At 46.8% G+C, this 20292-nt stretch overlaps 1 protein-coding gene across 1 annotated transcript in view; it reads right to left on the bottom strand.

Annotated features, from left to right (window-relative positions):
* Window positions 1–20292, bottom strand: part of KLHDC9 (kelch domain containing 9) — a 64732-nt gene continuing 44440 nt past the window's right edge. The window contains exon 5 of the mRNA XM_086945422.1: window positions 1–1212. Coding sequence (XP_086801548.1) covers window positions 1022–1212 — 191 coding nt within the window. The 3' untranslated portion in view covers window positions 1–1021. The remainder of the gene's footprint in view (window positions 1213–20292) is intronic.

Raw genomic sequence — 20292 nt, 5'->3', positions numbered from 1 at the left:
GATTAGCAGCTTTATTTAATATGATCTTGCTTAGAGTGTTTTAAGAAATACCTAGGCTGAGGGATCCAAAAGAATCTCTGATGAATGTCCTGTTACTGGAGGGTGCTTTGGTGCCCATTGTTGAAATCAGTTTCTCAATAGCCCATTGCTGCTAAACCACTCATTGCATATTGTAACGTTCATGGCCCAGTTAATCCGAATCGGAGAGAATTGCTTACCAGATTTGCAGTAAGTACCAAACGGACAGGTTGTAGCAATTTTTTTACCACAGCACAAATCTCTACAGGGGAATGAAGAAGTTCTTCAATCCTAAAATGAAAGGTCTTTCAAGCTGAATTGCTTTTAAACCTGTTTTCCCTGTCCACATAATTAACATACACAAGGGATCTGCAGAAAAGGGCAGCTTTCTTGTAGTTGGCGTCTATAATAATGCAGATATGTACGTTTGACTCCGAAGAAGTGTGGCATTAGTGCTTATGGGAGGAATTGTAAACTAATGGTTAAGCAGTGGGGTCAGAAATCAGGAGAAAAAGCCCAGCTTACCCACTCCATAAAATGGTGTTATCCTGGGCAAATCAGTCTATCTTCTTTTGCTCTAGTTGCCTTCTACTTCAGATTTTAGAGCATCTGTATGCAAATTAAGCACTACACAAATTGTATATTTTAGGATTTGCATTCTGAAAATATAACAAGTGAGTTCCAATAAAACGGAGGCACTCCAAAGTGCGCGAAGCATCCCGAAATTAAATATACAAATTGAATCAAGCAGATTGATACACTGATTTATGAACCACTAAGAAAATTAACAATAAGCGCTTTCAAATGTCCACACGACTGGGTGCTGATGAAGTTGGAGTAATTCACAAAGTAATGCAAGGTTGAAAGATCTCATCGGAACTGTTTCATGATCTTGGGCAGTTTAAACGATTTTGCTGTAGGTATGTTAGTCTGCAGAATAAAGTGATGGATGAAGTAACCAAAGGCATTTAATATGGCCACATTTAATTCTATTCAGTACTGGCTAGGATGTGCTTTCTTTCTCAGTCCTTAGGGTAATGTCTAAGGTGCAGATCTCTGGACATGGTGTCTTGCCATCTGCGCCAAATCCTCCAACTAGGTACAACGTATCGTTGAGCAGGCATGTCCGGTGTCCTATCCGCTTCTGGCGACGGTCCGTGCTAGGAAAGTGAAACCAGGTTGGCGGTGAACATCCTAAAAAGAAAATATACATGTTTAAATGTAATCCCATACATTTTGATTTTTTTTCATAATTACTATATCAAAGAGAAACTGCAATGCATTTTTGAATATAAAAGACTGATAAAGGAAGCCGTTTAAGCAGAGTTGGGTCAACTACCTTTGAGTTTTAGAAGTTCTTGTTAGTGAAACCAGTTATCAACTTGGCCTCAAGAACCCCCCTAATCTCACTAATTACCTTTCATCTCCTCCAGACTATACCTGTCTGGATGGGCTCCCATGCAAGACCGCACCTTTTACAAGAATGACATCCATGACAGCCAAGCTCTCGATACAACTGCCACTTGCATCCCTTTTTTTTTTAAATTAAATTTCATAGTCCATGCTTTCTATTTTAGCATTTTTCTGGGTACAAATGGGCATTATACCCCTGTGTGTGTTCTAGTTCCGCGTGGGCTTGAGGACACCTCCCAATGCCCTCGCAGGTTTTTTTCCAATAAGGTTCCAAAACTGAGTAAACTAGTTCTAAAACCCTGCAATGTCATGCCTTCTCAACAAATAACGCTCATTCTGGTTTCTAAAGCTGCAGAGCCAGTTCACGAATCGCAAGTTGCTGGACTGGAGGAAAAACAGTCAATCATATTTGATTCTTTTCATTCAAGATTTCCATTCAGAGAACTGGTGCACAAACTAGCTAGGTACAGATATTCAGAACATTTGTCATTTTCTTTAAATCAGTTGTGTCCTGGAGATATTGCTTTATTTGAGAACAAAAATTCCTACACGTAATTCAAATAGGAATGCAAAGTTTGAGAATCAATCTTATAAATCCGCTTCGCACTGTGCATCAGATTTGCAACAATCTATTTAAAGGGTTTACATATTTTCTTAGGAACCTTTTTTTGAAGTGGGTCCGATTTATTAGTGATCCGGAAAGTTACTTTTTAGTGTAACTTACAACTTTACTACTGAGTGGCTTCTTCTTTGCCCCTTGCACAAAAATAGTCAATTGTCTCCCTCCCTTCTTTGATCCGCTTAAAGGAAAATGTATCATAGAACCCTGAATTCACTGGGCATGAACTTTTCACAAGCACTTTATCTAGTGCCCCTGCCTAGAAGCAGCAGCAGGATACGCCTTTACCATGCATGCCATTACAACGCAAAGGCATGCGTGTTGAAGGCATAAACTTACTAAAAGTACTTAACATATATAGATATATATATGTATATCTATGTATTTTATATATGCATATATATCTATACATATATCCATGTATATTATATATGCATATCTATACATTTCTTTTTTTAAATATATTTATAATAATATATTAGATATTTGTTATTTATAAATATACACATTTATTTATATATATATATATATATATAATCCTTTACACCCTAAAAACAAAACCCACCCTGATTCCTTAAAATACCCCTGCACCCCAAAATCCTAACCCACCCTTACCTTAAAAAAACTTCTGTACCCTAATACCCCTTAAAATTCACCTGTAACCCAAACCCTTAACCCTAAAAATACCCCTGCACCCCAAAGCCTAAACCCACCCTGACCCCTAAAAATACCCCTGCACCCCAAAACCTAAACCTACCCTTACACCTAAAAATACCCCGCACCCCAAAACCCAAACCCACCCTAAAAAAGCCCCTGTACCCCAAAACCTAAAACCACCCACAACCTTAAAAATTCCTCCTTTACCCCAAAACCCAAACGCACCCTAAACCATATAAATGCCCCTGTACCCCAAAACCTTAATAACCCCTAAACCCTTAAAAAAAATCTCAGCACCCCAAAACCCAAATCCACCCTGAACCCTAAAATTACCCCCTGAATCCCAAAACCTGAACTCACCCTGAACCCTAAAAATATCTCCACCCCAAACCCCCTAAAATGCACCTGTACCCCAAAACCTAAGTACCCCCTAAACCCTAAAAATACCCCTATACCCCAAAACCCAAACCCACCCTGAACCCTATTAAAGCCCCCTGTACCCCAAAATCTAAACTCCCCCTGAACCCTAAAAAATATCTCCTGCACCCCCAAACCCACCATAAACCCTAAAAATGCCCCTGTAACCCAAAACCTAAATACCCCCTAAACCCTAAAAATACCCCAGTACCCCCAAACCCACCCTGAACCCTATTAAAACCCCCAAAATCTAAACTCGCCCTGAACCCTACAAATATCTCCTGCACCCCAAAACCTAAATACCCCCTAAACCCTTAAAATACCCTGTGCACCCCAAAACACAAACACTCTCGGGACCCTAAATAAACCCCCTGCACCCCAAAATCTATATTCACCCTGAACCCTAAAAATATCTCCTGCACCCCCAAACCCACCCTAAAAATGCCCCTGTACCCCTAAAACTAAATACACCTAAACCCTAAAAAAACATCACCCCAAACCCACCCTGAACCCGAATACCCCCTGCACCCCAAAACCTCAACTCTCCCTGAACCCTAAAAATATCTCTTGCACCCCAAAACCTTAATACCCCCTTAACGCAAAAAATACCCAAGCACCCCAACACCAAAACCGACCCTATACTCGAAAAATACCCTGTGCACCCCCATAACCCAAACCCAGCCTCAAAACCTTAAAATACCCCTGAACCCGAAAACCCTGAACCCCAAAACCTACAACCCCAAAATAAAACTATTTACTTACCTTGAACTTAAATATTAAAAACATATGCTTTTACAACGAATTTCGTTGTAAAAGCATGCGTGGTAAAAATATATAAAATGTAATGCCATGCATTATTATAGTTTTGCAGAGTAATGGTACTTTCGTTACAATGGTATGTGGAGTGAAGGTATGTGGAATAAAAGCTTCATTGTAAAGGTGTTTTACCATTAATAAGTTATGCACTACACCCTGCCCACCTTCTATCTAGACCACCTGAAATGAACACTGACCAAGAATCAAGACCATGCAGTCATACTGTAGATAAAACTTGTGATCTTCTGCCAGGTAGACATTACCAGCACCATGCTGCCCCTCCTATATGAAAATACAGCCAGGGCCACGCGAAAGCCATGTCTAAAAATAGCCACACTGTCTGTATACAATAGGATAAACACAATATCGGTCGTCTCTGGTCCAGCATTTCCGTTCTGATCAAGGCAAGAACTGCAAAAGCGAAGTCGGATTCTCATCCTTGGACATCTGATCTTGAACATCCCCAAGAATCACTCAGGAAAACCAAAGGTCACTGCTGCAAATTCCTGAAAACTTATTTTTTCCCTGGCCAAAAGAAAACCCAGCTTCTCACTTCCAACCTATACCAAGCATTTGCAATGCAATAGGTCGCGCATTTGTGAGATTTTGAGAGCCATTGGCATTCTAAATGACAATGCCTTTAATTTATGCGTTTTGAAAACCTGCAAGCAGTGTGTAAACACGTACTTTGTAATTATATTTGTTGCTTATGAGAAGCATAACTGTCCCTTTTAGGTCTCGGCTGAGCCAGCGCATACGCTGCTCTGCGAGCCCTTTAGGAGTGGAGTTTTAAAAGTGCTACCAGAGGCTTTTGCTGGCCTCCAGCATGCGGTTACGCGCGTGTTTACATGCACAGCAGCCATCTGGCTTTCTGTAATGGCTCATTAAGCCTTACAGCGCGTGAATCATGCTCCTCCAGCCCCTTGCTCTCTGCTCTCACTACCCCCTCCCTCCTCGTCAGCTTCATGGCAGCGTGTGAATCATGCTTCTCCACCCCCTTGCTGTCTGCTCTCACTACCCCCTCCCTCCTCATCAGCTTCATGCCGCATTTAACTCTCCCTTTCTATTCACTCTTTCCCAGCCTTCTCCCGGCCCTCCCCTCTCTATCTTTTAGTTCCTTCTTCCCTTTGTAACCCTTTATCTCTGTACACCTTCCCCCACACTCATTCCCCCCTTTTCTTCATTCTCACCCTTCCCGTCTTTCTTCCCCGTGCCCTATTGTTTGTTCTCTTCTCTATTGCTTCACATCCTCTTGCCACTTCTCTCCCATCCCCAACTCGTCACCTCAACTTCTCTCTTCACTTTCGTCCTCTGACCCCAGGCTTACACCCAGATCACCTACGTGGAGCCCTACTTCGACCTATGAGCTGAAGGACTGCATCAAGTACTTCGACAAGAACTACAACCTGTGGAATTGCATGTTTTTTCTCTTCTTAGTAAGATAATTTTCTGGTTAACGGAACCCAGCCAAGCCAGTGTGATTCACGCTACTTTCTTATGTGTCCTTAGCAAAAACCAGGGCAGACATTTCTGTGCAAGAATGCATTTTGCAGGAAAGAACATAACTTTTTTTTTTTTTTACTGACTATACCTTTTGCATCAGTATTTTTGTTCTGTTACCGGTCTGCGAATTTAAAGTGTTACCAAAGAACAGATTTTCATGATGATGTAGAGTTTTTCATAGACCTTTGAGGGGATTAAAAAATAATCTTTACACCCACACCACTTGTAAGAATAACACTTAAGGGCATATTAGCAAGGGCAATTACGCCGCTTTAGCTGGACTCTTTCCCTGCTAAAGCGGCGATTAGCAAGCTGTCGCTAACAGCAGTTTGCAACAGCTTTTAGGCGGTAGCTATAAGTTTGGGGCCCCTTTGCATGTCAGCGATATTTATCGCTATTGACATGCAAAGTGGGCGTACCCAAACTGTTAGCGACTGAAAACAGTTGCTAACACAGCTATCGCCTATTAGCAAGGCAGGCGAAGCGATAAAAAAATCGCGCTAAACGTGATTATTGCTATAAACTAACACCTGCTAAAAAGTTGACTTACCTGTATAGTCAATGGGGAGTGAATTATCTGATTAAGCCCCCATTGGTGTTAATGCGAGAAAATCGCTGGATTTCCAGCGATATATTGCATTTCGCCACTTTCGCTGGATATTTTAGCACAATGGAGAAAAATGTTGCTAATAGCGTGTTTTCTCCGCTACAATATCCAGCGAAAGCCAGCAATTAAAAAAAAAAAAGTCGCTAACCATGTTTAGCAATAAATAACGCTATTTCTTGCTAATAGGCCCCAAAGTGTCTGATGTGTACGAAAGAGCCAGGTTAAACACACATTTTTGTTCTGCGTTGTGCCAAGCTGCTCCTTTTTACGGTTGAAGTGGTGCGCAAAGCCCTTGTGCCTCACAGGGACAGGCTGCAAATCTTCTGCCTCGCAAATATCATTGGATTGACATTCAGCTTGTTTCTCCCTGCAAGCTGTTGCGAAGGCTGGGGTTATGGCTTTCATGAGACACCACAACGCCTATCTTTTATTTGGTTGTAATTACAGCCCCTGACGTAATTAAAACAAAGTAGGTAAACTGTGAATGGCACCAAGAGAGAATGTAGTGCCTCCCTCTACCTACAGCTGAGCCCACATGCTGGAAGTGGTCCCTCGTGGACGGGTTTCACTTTGCAAATCCAATTTGAGGAGGCAATGTGGCAAAATTGGTTTACTACCGCTACTGTGGTCGGAAAGCACTGACGGAGGTCGGCGAGCGCGAGCCACTGGAAGCTCGAGCCAGGCTCGAGCTCTTGTTGGTACCTCGTGCCCATGAGGAGCCAGGTTTTCATCTGGCTGCTGTCCGTCACCCAGGCTGTGGCAAGACTGAGCCGCTGTCTATGGAGCGGGAAACCAGGTTCGAGTCTCGACGGCGCTCTACATCCAGTGAGTCTCGGCACATCACGAAATCTGCCCTTGCCTACAAAGAATGCATGTAACCTCGTGCAATGTAAATGGCCCTCACGTAAAGTTCTTCAATACAGTGGTTAAGTTCAAGCTATATAAAAACTAGAGAAATTGTGCGAAGAGGTAAGACCAACTATCCACACAAGGAAAGGCAGATATACCAAGTCAAACCTAGATAAACTGCAGAATCCCCGCTTAGATTGTGAGATATTAGGCAATTTTTTTACTTCACCAAAACTTTTTTTTCTTCCTTATGGTGTAGGAAGGGCCTTTCAAATATACGAGTTCAGATTACCTGTGGTACAAAACTCATTATGTTTCATGTATTCGACTATAATGTGGCTCTATAACAAATAATCAGGGTCGTGCACTGAGTTTACATGAACTTTTAATAAGTACTTCTCAGTGCACTGCCATAATGTGCCGTTTTAAAGTCAAAGCTTCCACATGTTAAAAAATATTTTTATTTTTATTTTGAAGAGGGTATCATATTTTACGTGGTTTTGAACGTAACCTTAGTAAAGCCTTTCACAGTTTAAAAAAGCAAACAATGATTGGCTACCTCAATGTTTTTTTTACTGCTCTCATAATTTAAACTGTATATTCAAGTAGAACAAGCATTGGCATAGCCAATAGGTCTCGCCTTTGGGACCTTATAAGTGTTTAGTTATCCAGCACAATATCCTTGGTGCAACATCAACTGTTGCATGGCTAAACACTTTTAATGTCCCAAAGGCAAGACCTATTGGCTATGCCAATGCTTGTTTACTGCCAGTCTTGTGTCTCCTAAGCAAGGACTACAAGTAGAAAGTGCGTGTTTACGTACCACTTGCAGGTTTTCAAAACACACAAATAAAAAGCATTGTCATTTAGAAAGCCAATAAGCTCACACTCTCGCAAATACGACATACTGCATTGTAAATGCTTGTTTATTATCGCCCCTCACCCCCGTGCTGCCGACCTCGCTGCCCCACCTATGCTGGCGCACCATATTTCCCTGATGCCAGCTGCTACTGCTTTCTGTCTAACTTTACCTCTGCGACTACAGAAAAGTAGTACATTTACACAAAAGTGAAAAATTACCTTTGGGAATTGGGCTTCTTGTTGGAAGTGATCATGGAGTCTGCTGACAGTGAGATTTGCCGAATGGAGGGAGTGTTGCACAATGCCAGAAGGAGGGATGTTGCTTGGCCACTGATGGAGGGAGCTAGTCTGGATTCTGCTGAAAGTCTGAAAGGTACACTAGCAGCATGGATGACAGGAGTACTGTAAGTGCAAGAGATGAGGGACAGCCATAGTAAGCAGGGAGACTTGTGCACGGAAGGAGAGCGACTGAGTACTGCAGCACCCTGGGGGGAGTCTAGGTAGCAGGCAGGGAGCAAGGTAGAGAGCCCAGAGAAGCATAGAGGGAGGGAGCACTGACTGATCAAGAATGGAGTGAGCGCCACAGCATCCTGGGGAGAGTCTCAGTACCAGGTAGAGAGCATAGAGGGAGGGAGCACTGACTGATCTAAAATAGAGTGAGCGCCACAGCACCCTGGGGAGAGTCTCAGGACCAGGTAGAGAGCATAGAGGGAGGGAGCACTGACTGATCAAGAATAGAGTGAGCGCCACAGCACCCTTGGGAGAGTCTCGACCAGGTAGAGAGCATAGAGGGAGGGAGCACTGACTGATCTAGAATAGAGTGAGCGCCACAGCACCCTGGGGAGAGTCTCAGGAGCAAAAGAGAGCCCAGAGGAGCATAGAAGGAGGGAGCACTGACTGATCAAGAATAGAGTGAGCGCCACAGCACCCTGGGGACAGTCTCAGGAGCAAAAGAGAGCCCAGAGGAGCATAGAAGGAGGGAGCACTGACTGATCAAGAATAGAGTGAGCGCAACAGCACCCTGGGGAGATTCAGCGCCACAGCATCCTGGGGATAGTCTCACACCAGGTAGAGAGCCTAGAGGAGTATAGAGTGAGGGAGCACTGACTGATCAAGAATAGAGTGAGCGCCACAGCACCCTGAGGAGAGTCTCTGGAGCAGGGAGAGAGCCCAGAGGAGCATAGAGTGAGCGCCACAGCACCCTGGGGAGAGTCTCAGGAGCAGGTAGAGAGCCCGTAGGAGCATAGAGGGAGCGCCACAGCACCCTGGGGAGAGTCTCAGGAGCAGGGAGAGAGCCAAAAGGAGCATAGAGGGAGGGAGCACTGACTGATCAAGAATAGAGTGAGCGCCACAGCACCCTGGGGAGAGTCTCAGGACCAGGTAGAGAGCCCATAGGAGCATAGAGGGAGTGAGCACTGACTGATCTAGATTAGAGTGAGCGCCACAGCACCCTGGGGAGAGTCTCAGGACCAGGTAGAGAGCATAGAGGGAGCACTGACTGATCAAGAATAGAGTGAGCGCCACAGCACCCTGGGGAGAGTCTCTGGAGCAGGGAGAGAGCCAAGAGGAGCATAGAGGGAGCGCCACAGCACCCTGGGGAGAGTCTCAGGAGCAGGGAGAGAGCCAAAAGGAGCATAGAGGGAGGGAACACTGACTGATCAAGAATAGAGTGAGCGCCACAGCACCCTGGGGGGAGTCTCAGGACCAGGTAGAGAGCCCATAGGAGCATAGAGGGAGTGAGCACTGACTGATCTAGATTAGAGTGAGCGCCACAGCACCCTGGGGAGAGTCTCAGGACCAGGTAGAGAGCATAGAGGGAGCACTGACTGATCAAGAATAGAGTGAGCGCCACAGCACCCTGGGGAGAGTCTCTGGAGCAGGGAGAGAGCCAAGAGGAGCATAGAGGGAGCGCAACAGCACCCTGGGGAGAGTCTCAGGACCAGGTAGAGAGCCCAGCGGAGCATAGAGGGAGGGCGCACTGACTGATCAAGAATAGAGTGAGCGCCCCAGCACTTTGGGGAGAGTCTCAGGAGCAGGGAGAGAGCCAAGAGGAGCATAGAGGGAGGGAGCACTGACTGATCAAGAATAGAGTGAGCGCCACAGCACCCTGGGGAGAGTCTCAGGAGCAAAAGAGAGCCCAGAGGAGCATAGAAGGAGGGAGCACTGACTGATCAAGAATAGAGTGAGCGCCACAGCACCCTGGGGAGAGTCTCAGGTTCAGGTAGAGAGCCCAGAGGAGCATAGGAGGGAGCACTGACTGATCAAGAATAGAGTGAGCGCAACAGCACCCTGGGGAGATTCTCCTGCGCAAAAGAGAGCCCAGAGGAGCATAGAGTGAGAGGCACTGACTGATCAAGAATAGAGGGAGCGCAACAGCATCCTGGGGATAGTTTCACACCAGGTAGAGAGCCCCGAGGAGCATAGAGTGAGGGAGCACTGACTGATCAAGAATAGAGTGAGCGCTACAGCATCCTGGGGAAAGTCTCACACCAGGTAGAGAGCCCAGAGGAGCATAGAGTGAGCGCCACAGAACCCTGGGGAGAGTCTCAGGAGCAGGTAGAGAGCCCATAGGAGCATAGAGGGAGCGCCACAGCACCCTGGGGAGAGTCTCAGGAGCAGGGAGAGAGCCAAGAGGAGCATAGAGGGAGGGAGCACTGACTGATCAAGAATAGAGTGAGCGCCACAGCACCCTGGGGAGAGTCTCAGGACCAGGTAGAGAGCCCATAGGAGCATAGAGGGAGTGAGCACTGACTGATCTAGAATAGAGTGAGCGCCACAGCACCCTGGGGAGAGTCTCAGGACCAGGTAGAGAGCATAGAGGGAGCACTGACTGATCAAGAATAGAGTGAGCACCACAGCGCCCTGGGGAGAGTCTCAGGAGCAAAAGAGAGCCCGTAGGAGCATAGAGGGAGCGCCACAGCACCCTGGGGAGAGTCTCAGGAGCAGGGAGAGAGCCAAAAGGAGCATAGAGGGAGGGAGCACTGACTGATCAAGAATAGAGTGAGCGCCACAGCACCCTGGGGAGAGTCTCAGGACCAGGTAGAGAGCCCATAGGAGCATAGAGGGAGTGAGCACTGAATGATCTAGATTAGAGTGAGCGCCACAGCACCCTGGGGAGAGTCTCAGGACCAGGTAGAGAGCATAGAGGGAGCACTGACTGATCAAGAATAGAGTGAGCGCCACAGCACCCTGGGGAGAGTCTCTGGAGCAGGGAGAGAGCCAAGAGGAGCATAGAGGGAGCGCCACAGCACCCTGGGGAGAGTCTCAGGAGCAGGTAGAGAGCCCATAGGAGCATAGAGGGAGCGCCACAGCACCCTGGGGAGAGTCTCAGGAGCAGGGAGAGAGCCAAGAGGAGCATAGAGGGAGGGAACACTGACTGATCAAGAATAGAGTGAGCGCCACAGCACCCTGGGGGGAGTCTCAGGACCAGGTAGAGAGCCCATAGGAGCATAGAGGGAGTGAGCACTGACTGATCTAGATTAGAGTGAGCGCCACAGCACCCTGGGGAGAGTCTCAGGACCAGGTAGAGAGCATAGAGGGAGCACTGACTGATCAAGAATAGAGTGAGCGCCACAGCACCCTGGGGAGAGTCTCTGGAGCAGGGAGAGAGCCAAGAGGAGCATAGAGGGAGCGCAACAGCACCCTGGGGAGAGTCTCAGGACCAGGTAGAGAGCCCAGCGGAGCATAGAGGGAGGGCGCACTGACTGATCAAGAATAGAGTGAGCGCCCCAGCACTTTGGGGAGAGTCTCAGGAGCAGGGAGAGAGCCAAGAGGAGCATAGAGGGAGGGAGCACTGACTGATCAAGAATAGAGTGAGCGCCACAGCACCCTGGGGAGAGTCTCAGGAGCAAAAGAGAGCCCAGAGGAGCATAGAAGGAGGGAGCACTGACTGATCAAGAATAGAGTGAGCGCCACAGCACCCTGGGGAGAGTCTCAGGTTCAGGTAGAGAGCCCAGAGGAGCATAGGAGGGAGCACTGACTGATCAAGAATAGAGTGAGCGCAACAGCACCCTGGGGAGATTCTCCTGCGCAAAAGAGAGCCCAGAGGAGCATAGAGTGAGAGGCACTGACTGATCAAGAATAGAGGGAGCGCAACAGCATCCTGGGGATAGTTTCACACCAGGTAGAGAGCCCCGAGGAGCATAGAGTGAGGGAGCACTGACTGATCAAGAATAGAGTGAGCGCTACAGCATCCTGGGGAAAGTCTCACACCAGGTAGAGAGCCCAGAGGAGCATAGAGTGAGCGCCACAGAACCCTGGGGAGAGTCTCAGGAGCAGGTAGAGAGCCCATAGGAGCATAGAGGGAGCGCCACAGCACCCTGGGGAGAGTCTCAGGAGCAGGGAGAGAGCCAAGAGGAGCATAGAGGGAGGGAGCACTGACTGATCAAGAATAGAGTGAGCGCCACAGCACCCTGGGGAGAGTCTCAGGACCAGGTAGAGAGCCCATAGGAGCATAGAGGGAGTGAGCACTGACTGATCTAGAATAGAGTGAGCGCCACAGCACCCTGGGGAGAGTCTCAGGACCAGGTAGAGAGCATAGAGGGAGCACTGACTGATCAAGAATAGAGTGAGCACCACAGCGCCCTGGGGAGAGTCTCAGGAGCAAAAGAGAGCCCAGAGGAGCATAGAAGGAGGGAGCACTGACTGATCAAGAATAGAATGAGCGCCACAGCACTTTGGGGAGAGTCTCGGGAGCAGGGAGAGAGCCCAGAGGAGCATAGAGTGAGCGCCACAGCACCCTGGGGAGAGTCTCAGGAGCAGGTAGAGAGCCCAGAGGAGCATAGAAGGAGGGAGCACTGACTGATCAAGAATAGAGTGAGCGCCACAGCACTTTGGGGAGAGTCTCGGGAGCAGGGAGAGAGCCCAGAGGAACCTAGTGAGGGAGCACTGACTGATTATAATTAGAGGGAGCGCCACAGCACCCTGGGGAGAGTCTCGGGAGCAGGGAGAGAGCCCAGAGGAACCTAGTGAGGGAGCACTGACTGATTATAATTAGAGGGAGCGCTGCAGTGCCCTGGGGAGAAAGCGTTGCGAGCAGGGAGCCAGGAACAGAACCCAGGGGAGCTTAGAGTACTGACTGATCATGAATAGAGTGAGTTCTGCAGCACCCTGGAGAGGCAGTCACTGCCGAGGAAGGGAATACAGCAGACCCCTGAAAGCATGAGGCACAGAAGGGGCAAGGACCGGGGTAGTTTGGAGGAAAGACTGTGGCACTAGCCTGGGGAGGGTGCTGGCAGGGGAGTCCGTGGTGAGAGAAGCTTTGCAGTGCTCAGTTACTACTCAGATACTTTAATAGCCCATCAGTAGTAACGCAACTTCCGAGATTCCCGATTCCATGCTTGATTAGCGCACCCTGCCTAGGTTGAGATTTGTATTCTGGTACTTTTATTGTGTTAACAATTAAGGTTACCTCAAGGTAACAGGATGCTAAGAAAACGCCGTTGTTACATGTAGAGACCAGTATCCCTGTTTGTGCCACTAGCCATCCACACAGGTGTCATTTTCATTCTAGGTATATTTCTGGCTCTGCGATGTGTGTGCTAGTGTTTAATTCGATATACTACTGGTGGCAATACACAATACGTGTTGTATCTGTTTCAGCACTCACTAGTTTCCAATGAGTAAGTAGGTTATCCGGTGCCATTTTTTTTTGTTTTGCATTCTGGGACTTGTAGTCCTGTTTCTTCTAATGCGTAATCAGGACAGCACATCCCAGCATGCACAGAAAAACTCTAACTGGACAAGCTACTCACACATGGACCTGGGAAACTTGACAGCTCTTCTGTTTTGGTCAGTAAAGAAGTTTACAATGAAGTATTACTCAAGGTGCCACTGAACCTGCTCTACCATCCATAGCTATGTGCCGGATTTGACCCCACTTGATAGCAAAACGAAGTAAATGCAGCTTATATTTTGTAAGAAATATACATTTTAGATGTATTTCTTTATAATCTAATTTTAGTAAGAACCAGTTCAGGGAATCACATTTTCTCTGCCTCTTTATGCTTCTTACTATTTACTTAATAGCATCAAGAGATTTAGATTTTTTAGTGTTTGTTACGCTGTACAAAAAAAGTCATTAAAAAATCATGATAATAATAATCATGTTATTGTTTTTAATATTAAGGAGGCTGTCCCTGTTCTGAGAGTTTGCCTACTGCTGTCTATGGAATACCCTTGTGTGTGAGAGAAACCAATAGTGCTGCTGCCTATGCTGTACTATTCTATATGTGAGGGAAGTTTGCACTGCTGCTATCTGTGCTGTACTTCTCTATGCAAGGGATACACCCAGCTGATCCTCTCCCTCATCAAGGACCCCCACACCACCAAAACCAACCTACACGAAGGAATGAAGGCCGTCGCCGAATGGTTAAGGAATAGCCGACTGAAACTGAACTCGGACAAGACGGAGGTCCTCATCCTCGGATCCACCCTGTCGTCCTGGGACGACTCCTGGTGGCCGACCGCACTGGGATTAACTCCAACACCCACCGACCACGCACGCAACCTAGGGGTCATCCTCGACTCCGCCCTCTCCATGACTAAGCAGGTTAACGCCATCTCTTCCTCCTGTTTCAACACCCTCTGCATGCTCCGCAGGATCTACAAGTGGATCTCCACTGAAACGAGAAGAACGGTCACCCAGGCCCTCGTCAGCAGCAGGTTGGACTACGGAAAAGCCCTCTACCCAGGAGCCTTGGCCAAACTCCTGAGACGGCTTCAACGCCTCCAGAACGCCTTGGCACACCTGATCCTCGACATCCCTTGCCGCAGCCACATCACACCCCACCTGAGAGAACTGCACTTGCTCCCCATCAACAAGAGGATAACCTTCAAGCTCCTCACCCATGCACACAAGGCACTACAGAACACCGGACCATAGTACCTCAACAGACGGCTCAGCTTCTACACCCCCACCCGCCAGCTCCGCTCTGCCAACTTCTCCCTCGCCACTGTCCCCCGCATCTGAAGAGCGACCTCCAGCGGCAGATCGTTCTCCCACCTCGCCGCCAAGACCTGGAACACCCACATATGGCAGACCCAAGACCTGCTGACCTTCAGAAGACTCCTCAAGACCTGGCTCTTCGAGCAGCAGCATCACCCCCCACCCCCAGCGCCTAGAGACCCTCACGGGTAAGTAGTGTGCTTTATAAATGATATGATTGCACTGACATTGATTGCACTGACATTGCCTGTGCTGTACCTGTTCTCTCTGCGAGAGAAGTGTGCATTGCTGCTGCCTATGCTGTACTATTCTATATGTGAGGGAAGCTTGCCTGCTGCTGTCTGTGCTGTACTTCTCTATGCAAGGGATACTTGCACTGACATTCCCTGTGCGGTACCTGTTCTCTCTGCGAGAGAAGCTTGCACTGCTGCTGTCTGTGCTGTGCATGTTCATTAGGTTAAGGAAGCTTGCATTGATGCTGCCGGCCTGGTGAGGGATGTGTTTGTGTTCAGTAATGCTGCTGTCTGTGCTGTACCCGTTCTATATGCAAAGGAAGCTCGCAAAACAAATGCCTGTGCGGTACCTTTTCTTTATGTAAAGGTTGCTTACACTGACATTGTCTGTGCTGTACATGTTATCTATGCAAGGCAAGCATGCACCTCTTCTGCCTGTGCCCTACCTGCTCTTTATGCAAGGGATGCTTGCACTGACATTGTGTATGCTGTACCTATTCTCCATGAGAGGGAAGCTTGCAAGGCTGCTGCCTGTGCTGTACCTATTCTTTATGCAAGGGATGCTTGCACTGACATAGTCTGTGCTGTATCTGTTCTTTAGGTTAAATTAGATTGCACTGCTGCTGCGTGTGCTCTACCTGTACTTTAGGTTAAGGATGCTTGCACTGGTGCTGCCTGTGCTATATCTTTTTTTTGTGTGTGTGTGTGAGAGAAACCAGTAGTGCTGCTGTCTGTGATGTACCTGTTCTCTATGTGAGGGAAGCTTGCTCTGCTGCTGTCTGTGATGTACCTGTTCTCTATGTGAGGGAAGCTTGCACTGCTGCTGTCTGTGATGTACCTGTTCTCTATGTGAAGTGAAGCTTGCACGGCTGCTGTCTATGATTGACCTGTTCTCTATGTGAATGAAGCTTGCACTGCTGCTGTCTGTGATGTACCTGTTCTCTATATGAAGGAAGCTTGCACTGCTGCTGTCTGTGATGTACCTGTTCTCTATGTGAAGGATGCTTGCTCTGCTGCTATCTGTGATGTACCTGTTCTCTATGTGAAAGGAAGCTTGCACTGCTGCTGTCTATGATTTACCTGTTCTCTAAGTGAATGAAGCTTGCACTGCTGCTGTCTGTGATGTACCTGTTCTCTGTGTGAAGGAAGCTTGCACTGCTGCTGTCTGTGGTGTACCTGTTCTCTATGTGAAGGAAGCTTGCACTGCTGCTGTCTGTGATGTACCTGTTCTCTATATGAAGGAAGCTTGCACTGCTGCTGTCTGTGATGTACCTGTTCTCTATGTGAAGGAAGCTTGCACTGCTGCTGTCTGTGATGTACCTGTTCTCTATATGAAGGAAGCTTGCACTGCTGCTGTCTGTGATGTACCTGTTCTCTATGTGAAGGAAGCTTGCACTGCTGCTGTCTATGATGTACCTGTTCTCTATGTGAAGGAAGCTTGCACTGCTGCTGCCTGTGCTGTACATGCTCTCCAAGTAAGGGTAGCTTGTAGTGCTGATGGCTGCACTGTACCTGTACTATGTAATGAACAGGGGTTCTGCCCAAATTACCCTCGCATACCTGGGCAAGGAGCATCAAAAGATGAAAAAGTAGAAAAGAAGGTACTGAGGAATTAATGACATATATGATATTTCAAAACAAGATACAATTTATTATCCTGTTTTATACAGTAGTTTCTGTTATCATTAAATGATATGACTAAAAAAGGACAGTATTCAAAGTCAAAAGACAAGGAGGTCAACAAGTGTACAGTGTATAAAAAAACAACAACAAAACCTATTGAAGCAATATATACATTATATATAAAACAGTGTGTACCCTCAACAAAAAGAAAAAAGAGAAGAGCACATTCAATTTTCTGTAAATACCCACTCCTCAATTTGGGTGGAGTATCACAACCAAGGTAGTCCTTAAAGCGCAAAGGTTATAATTTCTCCTAAAAAAACCAATATAGTTTTAGTACAAAGCGCTTGGTAATATTTACACAGTATATACAGTATAGTCTGACTCCTTAATCAGATGTCGACGCAGTCGCGTTTCCGCCAACAGTATCTTGTGGCTTCATCAGGACAAGGGTACTTTAAATAGCTCACGGTGTCGACCCCACACTACACACGGGGGACACACCCCAAAGGGGTGCAGCCAACCTCCTCTTACGTGGCGCACGGATCGGGATCTCCTCCACAGAAAACAGTTCTAGGTCCAAAACGTTATGACTCCAGAGGTGTATGTGAAGGCATACACGGAGGTGTGTTTCCTACACCTTCAGCAAAGGAGGAGAGCAACCTTCAATAACTCTGTTCTACCGCTAAACCTTTAACCGGAGAAACACTCTCTCACAACCGTCCAGAGCGCCGGGCACTATTTGCATCAGTGACGAGTATGATAACCCTGAATGTAGTTTTTAGTTTGTGACGTTCCCTTTTTGTGTGCTTTCTACTTTTATTAGAGCGGTGCTCCACCTACCTGAGCCGCAGCCAGGTGAGGTGCAGCATTCTCCTCCTACCCATAAGGTAAGCAGGTTAAGGCTGACATTGAGAGCCTAAGGTGTACTTATTTGACATTAATGTCGGTAAACGATAATGTGGTTACCTCAACTGATATCTATTCTGATTTATCTTTTGTGTTGTCCATGTCTTTATTTGTTGGAGTAACTCTGATTACCTGGATCCCCAGTAGTACCTAGGAGGATTTATATTCACTCAAGGACGTCCAGGTGACACTTGAAAATACGTAAAGTATATGTACCTTTTTTATTATTTTGTTCTCAAGCAGTAGCGAGATATGGTCCTGAAGAAAGCAGCGGACACCAATATGGCTCCAATAACTGCAGAAACATGTTGACCTTATATGAATATATATAGTAGTTTTTTGTTAAATCTACTATTTTTTTCAGCACTGTTTTTTTAAGCATTGGAAACACGTGAGGTACCTAATAAACATATTTTTCCCTCCCGGTTCTCCAATTTTAGAGTTCACATTTAGTCACACACCGATATTATTTTCATTTAATTTCTTTATGCACTGCTCCTTAGTTATCAGTTCATGGTCACCTTCCTGAAAAGAATCCATACACTGGGATGCCCACTTTTTCACTTTACAAGTGGCTGTAAAAATACTCTCCTTGGTGTGAGGAGTCCCAGATGATGAAAAGGGCGGAACAGGACGAAAACTGATGGGTACTTTTCAAAACATGGAAGTATCCGTTTGGATGTAACTCACATTCTGTAAAATAGCCAATTTTATTTAGGATAGAGCTACACCACAGATAATTTCTTTTGGATTGTTTTGTTTAGACCCACAGCTACTTTTTGTTGTTCAGACTTCCTGTGCTGCACCTGGTCTCTATGTCAGCGAAGTTTGCACTGCTGCCGACTGTACTGTACCTGCTTTTTACGGGAGGGAAGTTTTGACTGATGCTGCCTGTGCTGTAACTTTTCTCTATGGGTGGGAAGCTTGGACTCCTGCCTGTTCTGCATCTGTTCTTTATGTGAGGGTAGCTTGCATTGCAATGGATTGTGCTGTCCTTTCTGTATGCAAGAGAAGCTTGTAGTTCTCTGTGTGAGGGACGCTTGGATTGGTGCTGACTACAGTGTACCTCCTCTCTATCGGAGGGGCGCTTGGATTGATGCTGCGTGTGCTACACCTGTTCTCTATGGGACGTAAGCTTGCACTGCTGCTGACTGTACTGTACATGTGATCTATGGGAGGGAAGCTTGGACTGATGCTGCCTGTGCTGCATCTGTTGTCTATGTCAGGGAAGCTTGCATTGCTGTTACCTTTGCTGTCCTTTCTGTATGCAAGAGAAGCTTGTAGTTCTGTGTGAGGGAAGCTTGCACTGCTCCTGACTTCACTTTATCTGCTCTGCATGTATGGAAGCTTGCACTGCTGTTGATTGGACTGTACTTTTTCTCTATGGGAGGAGAGGTTTGACTAATGCTGCCTGTGCTGCACCTTTCCTCAATGGGAGGGAAGCTTGCACTGCTGCTACCTTTCTGAATGCAAGAGAAGCTTGTAGTTTTGTGAGGGAAGCTTGCACTGCTGCTGACTGTCTGTACCTGCTCTCAATGTAAGGGAGGGTTGCACTGTTGCTAACTGTACTGTACCTGCTGTCTACGGGAGAGACGCTTGGACTGATGCTGCCTGTGCAGCACCTGTTTTTTATGGGAGGGAAGCTTGCACTGCTGCTGACTTTATTGTACCTGCTCTGTGTGGGAGGGAGGCTTGCACTGCTGCTGCCTGTGCTGTATTTATAACGTGGCAATGGAAGCTTGCACTGCCTACTCTCTGCCTCTTTGTGGTCACATCGAAGCACCGTTCTTGCTCCATCTCCTTCTGCCAGGAGTGAGTACAGAGTTCTTTGCCGTCAGTTTACAACACGTGCTGTACTCAGAAAAAATGCCTCATATTCTCCTGCCCAGCAAAAAAAGAGTCTGTTTCCTCTTCTTCAGCATCTAGCGCCAGTACCTTGTCTTTCCCGTCCCTCATCCCACTCGGGCCCCCACCACTTCAGGCAACACCCCCCCAAGCTCACCAAGATGTGAGGGGTCAGAGCTCGTGGTCTGATTACTGCCGACTTCAACGCACTCCCCAAGAAAACAGGAAACATGCAAGAGATACCAACCTTGTTGGTTAGATGAAGTCGAAAATGCAGACATTTTGTTAAATATTGTTTTCTGCGCGCTTGAAGCACATATGAGGGACTTGATGTCTGGAAAGACAGACTGGGGGAGGATGGGGGGCGGGGCCCTCCCCCTCTCAGGGGCCTGGCAGATCCTTCACCCTTTAACAGAGAGAAGGTTTTGCAAATGTACCCTGATTCCAAAGGAGTTAGGGGTGCTCTGGCTCATGAACGGGGTCTCTGTCCAAACTCAGGTTTAACAGACATCTCTCTTCCTCCTGGGGGTGCGCCCTATGTATGTGCAGAGCATTATATGGGGGGGATATGGGGCTAGGCTCCAAGTGAATAAAGATACAAAACAGAGCAAGTTATCAAGTACCAATTAAAATAAAACATTGTTTTCGTGTATGTAGCAATAAGGATGACAAAGTCCGTGTTTCTAGTATTTTAACATTTATAAATAAAAAATGTTCATCTAATCATTTCAAATGTGCGAACATCGGGATTACCTTTTCAGCTGGGGCATGGGTGGGGGTTACTTTTTGCAGGACGTTGTTAGTAGATGGGAACGGATATATATATATACTATTGTATATATAGAACTCTAACCACTAGTTTATCTGTTGGTATCTCTTCCCTGAATGACTTTACAACTTGTACATGTGCAATTTTTTTTCCTGTTTATATCTCTTCCTTGAGTGACTTTACATTATGTAACGCAACTGGTTCTTT

The sequence above is a fragment of the Lissotriton vulgaris genome, chromosome 12 (genome assembly GCF_964263255.1).
Source record: "Lissotriton vulgaris chromosome 12, aLisVul1.2, whole genome shotgun sequence".
Taxonomy (NCBI): Eukaryota; Metazoa; Chordata; class Amphibia; order Caudata; family Salamandridae; genus Lissotriton; species Lissotriton vulgaris.
This window is presented reverse-complemented; position numbering and strand designations above follow the sequence as displayed.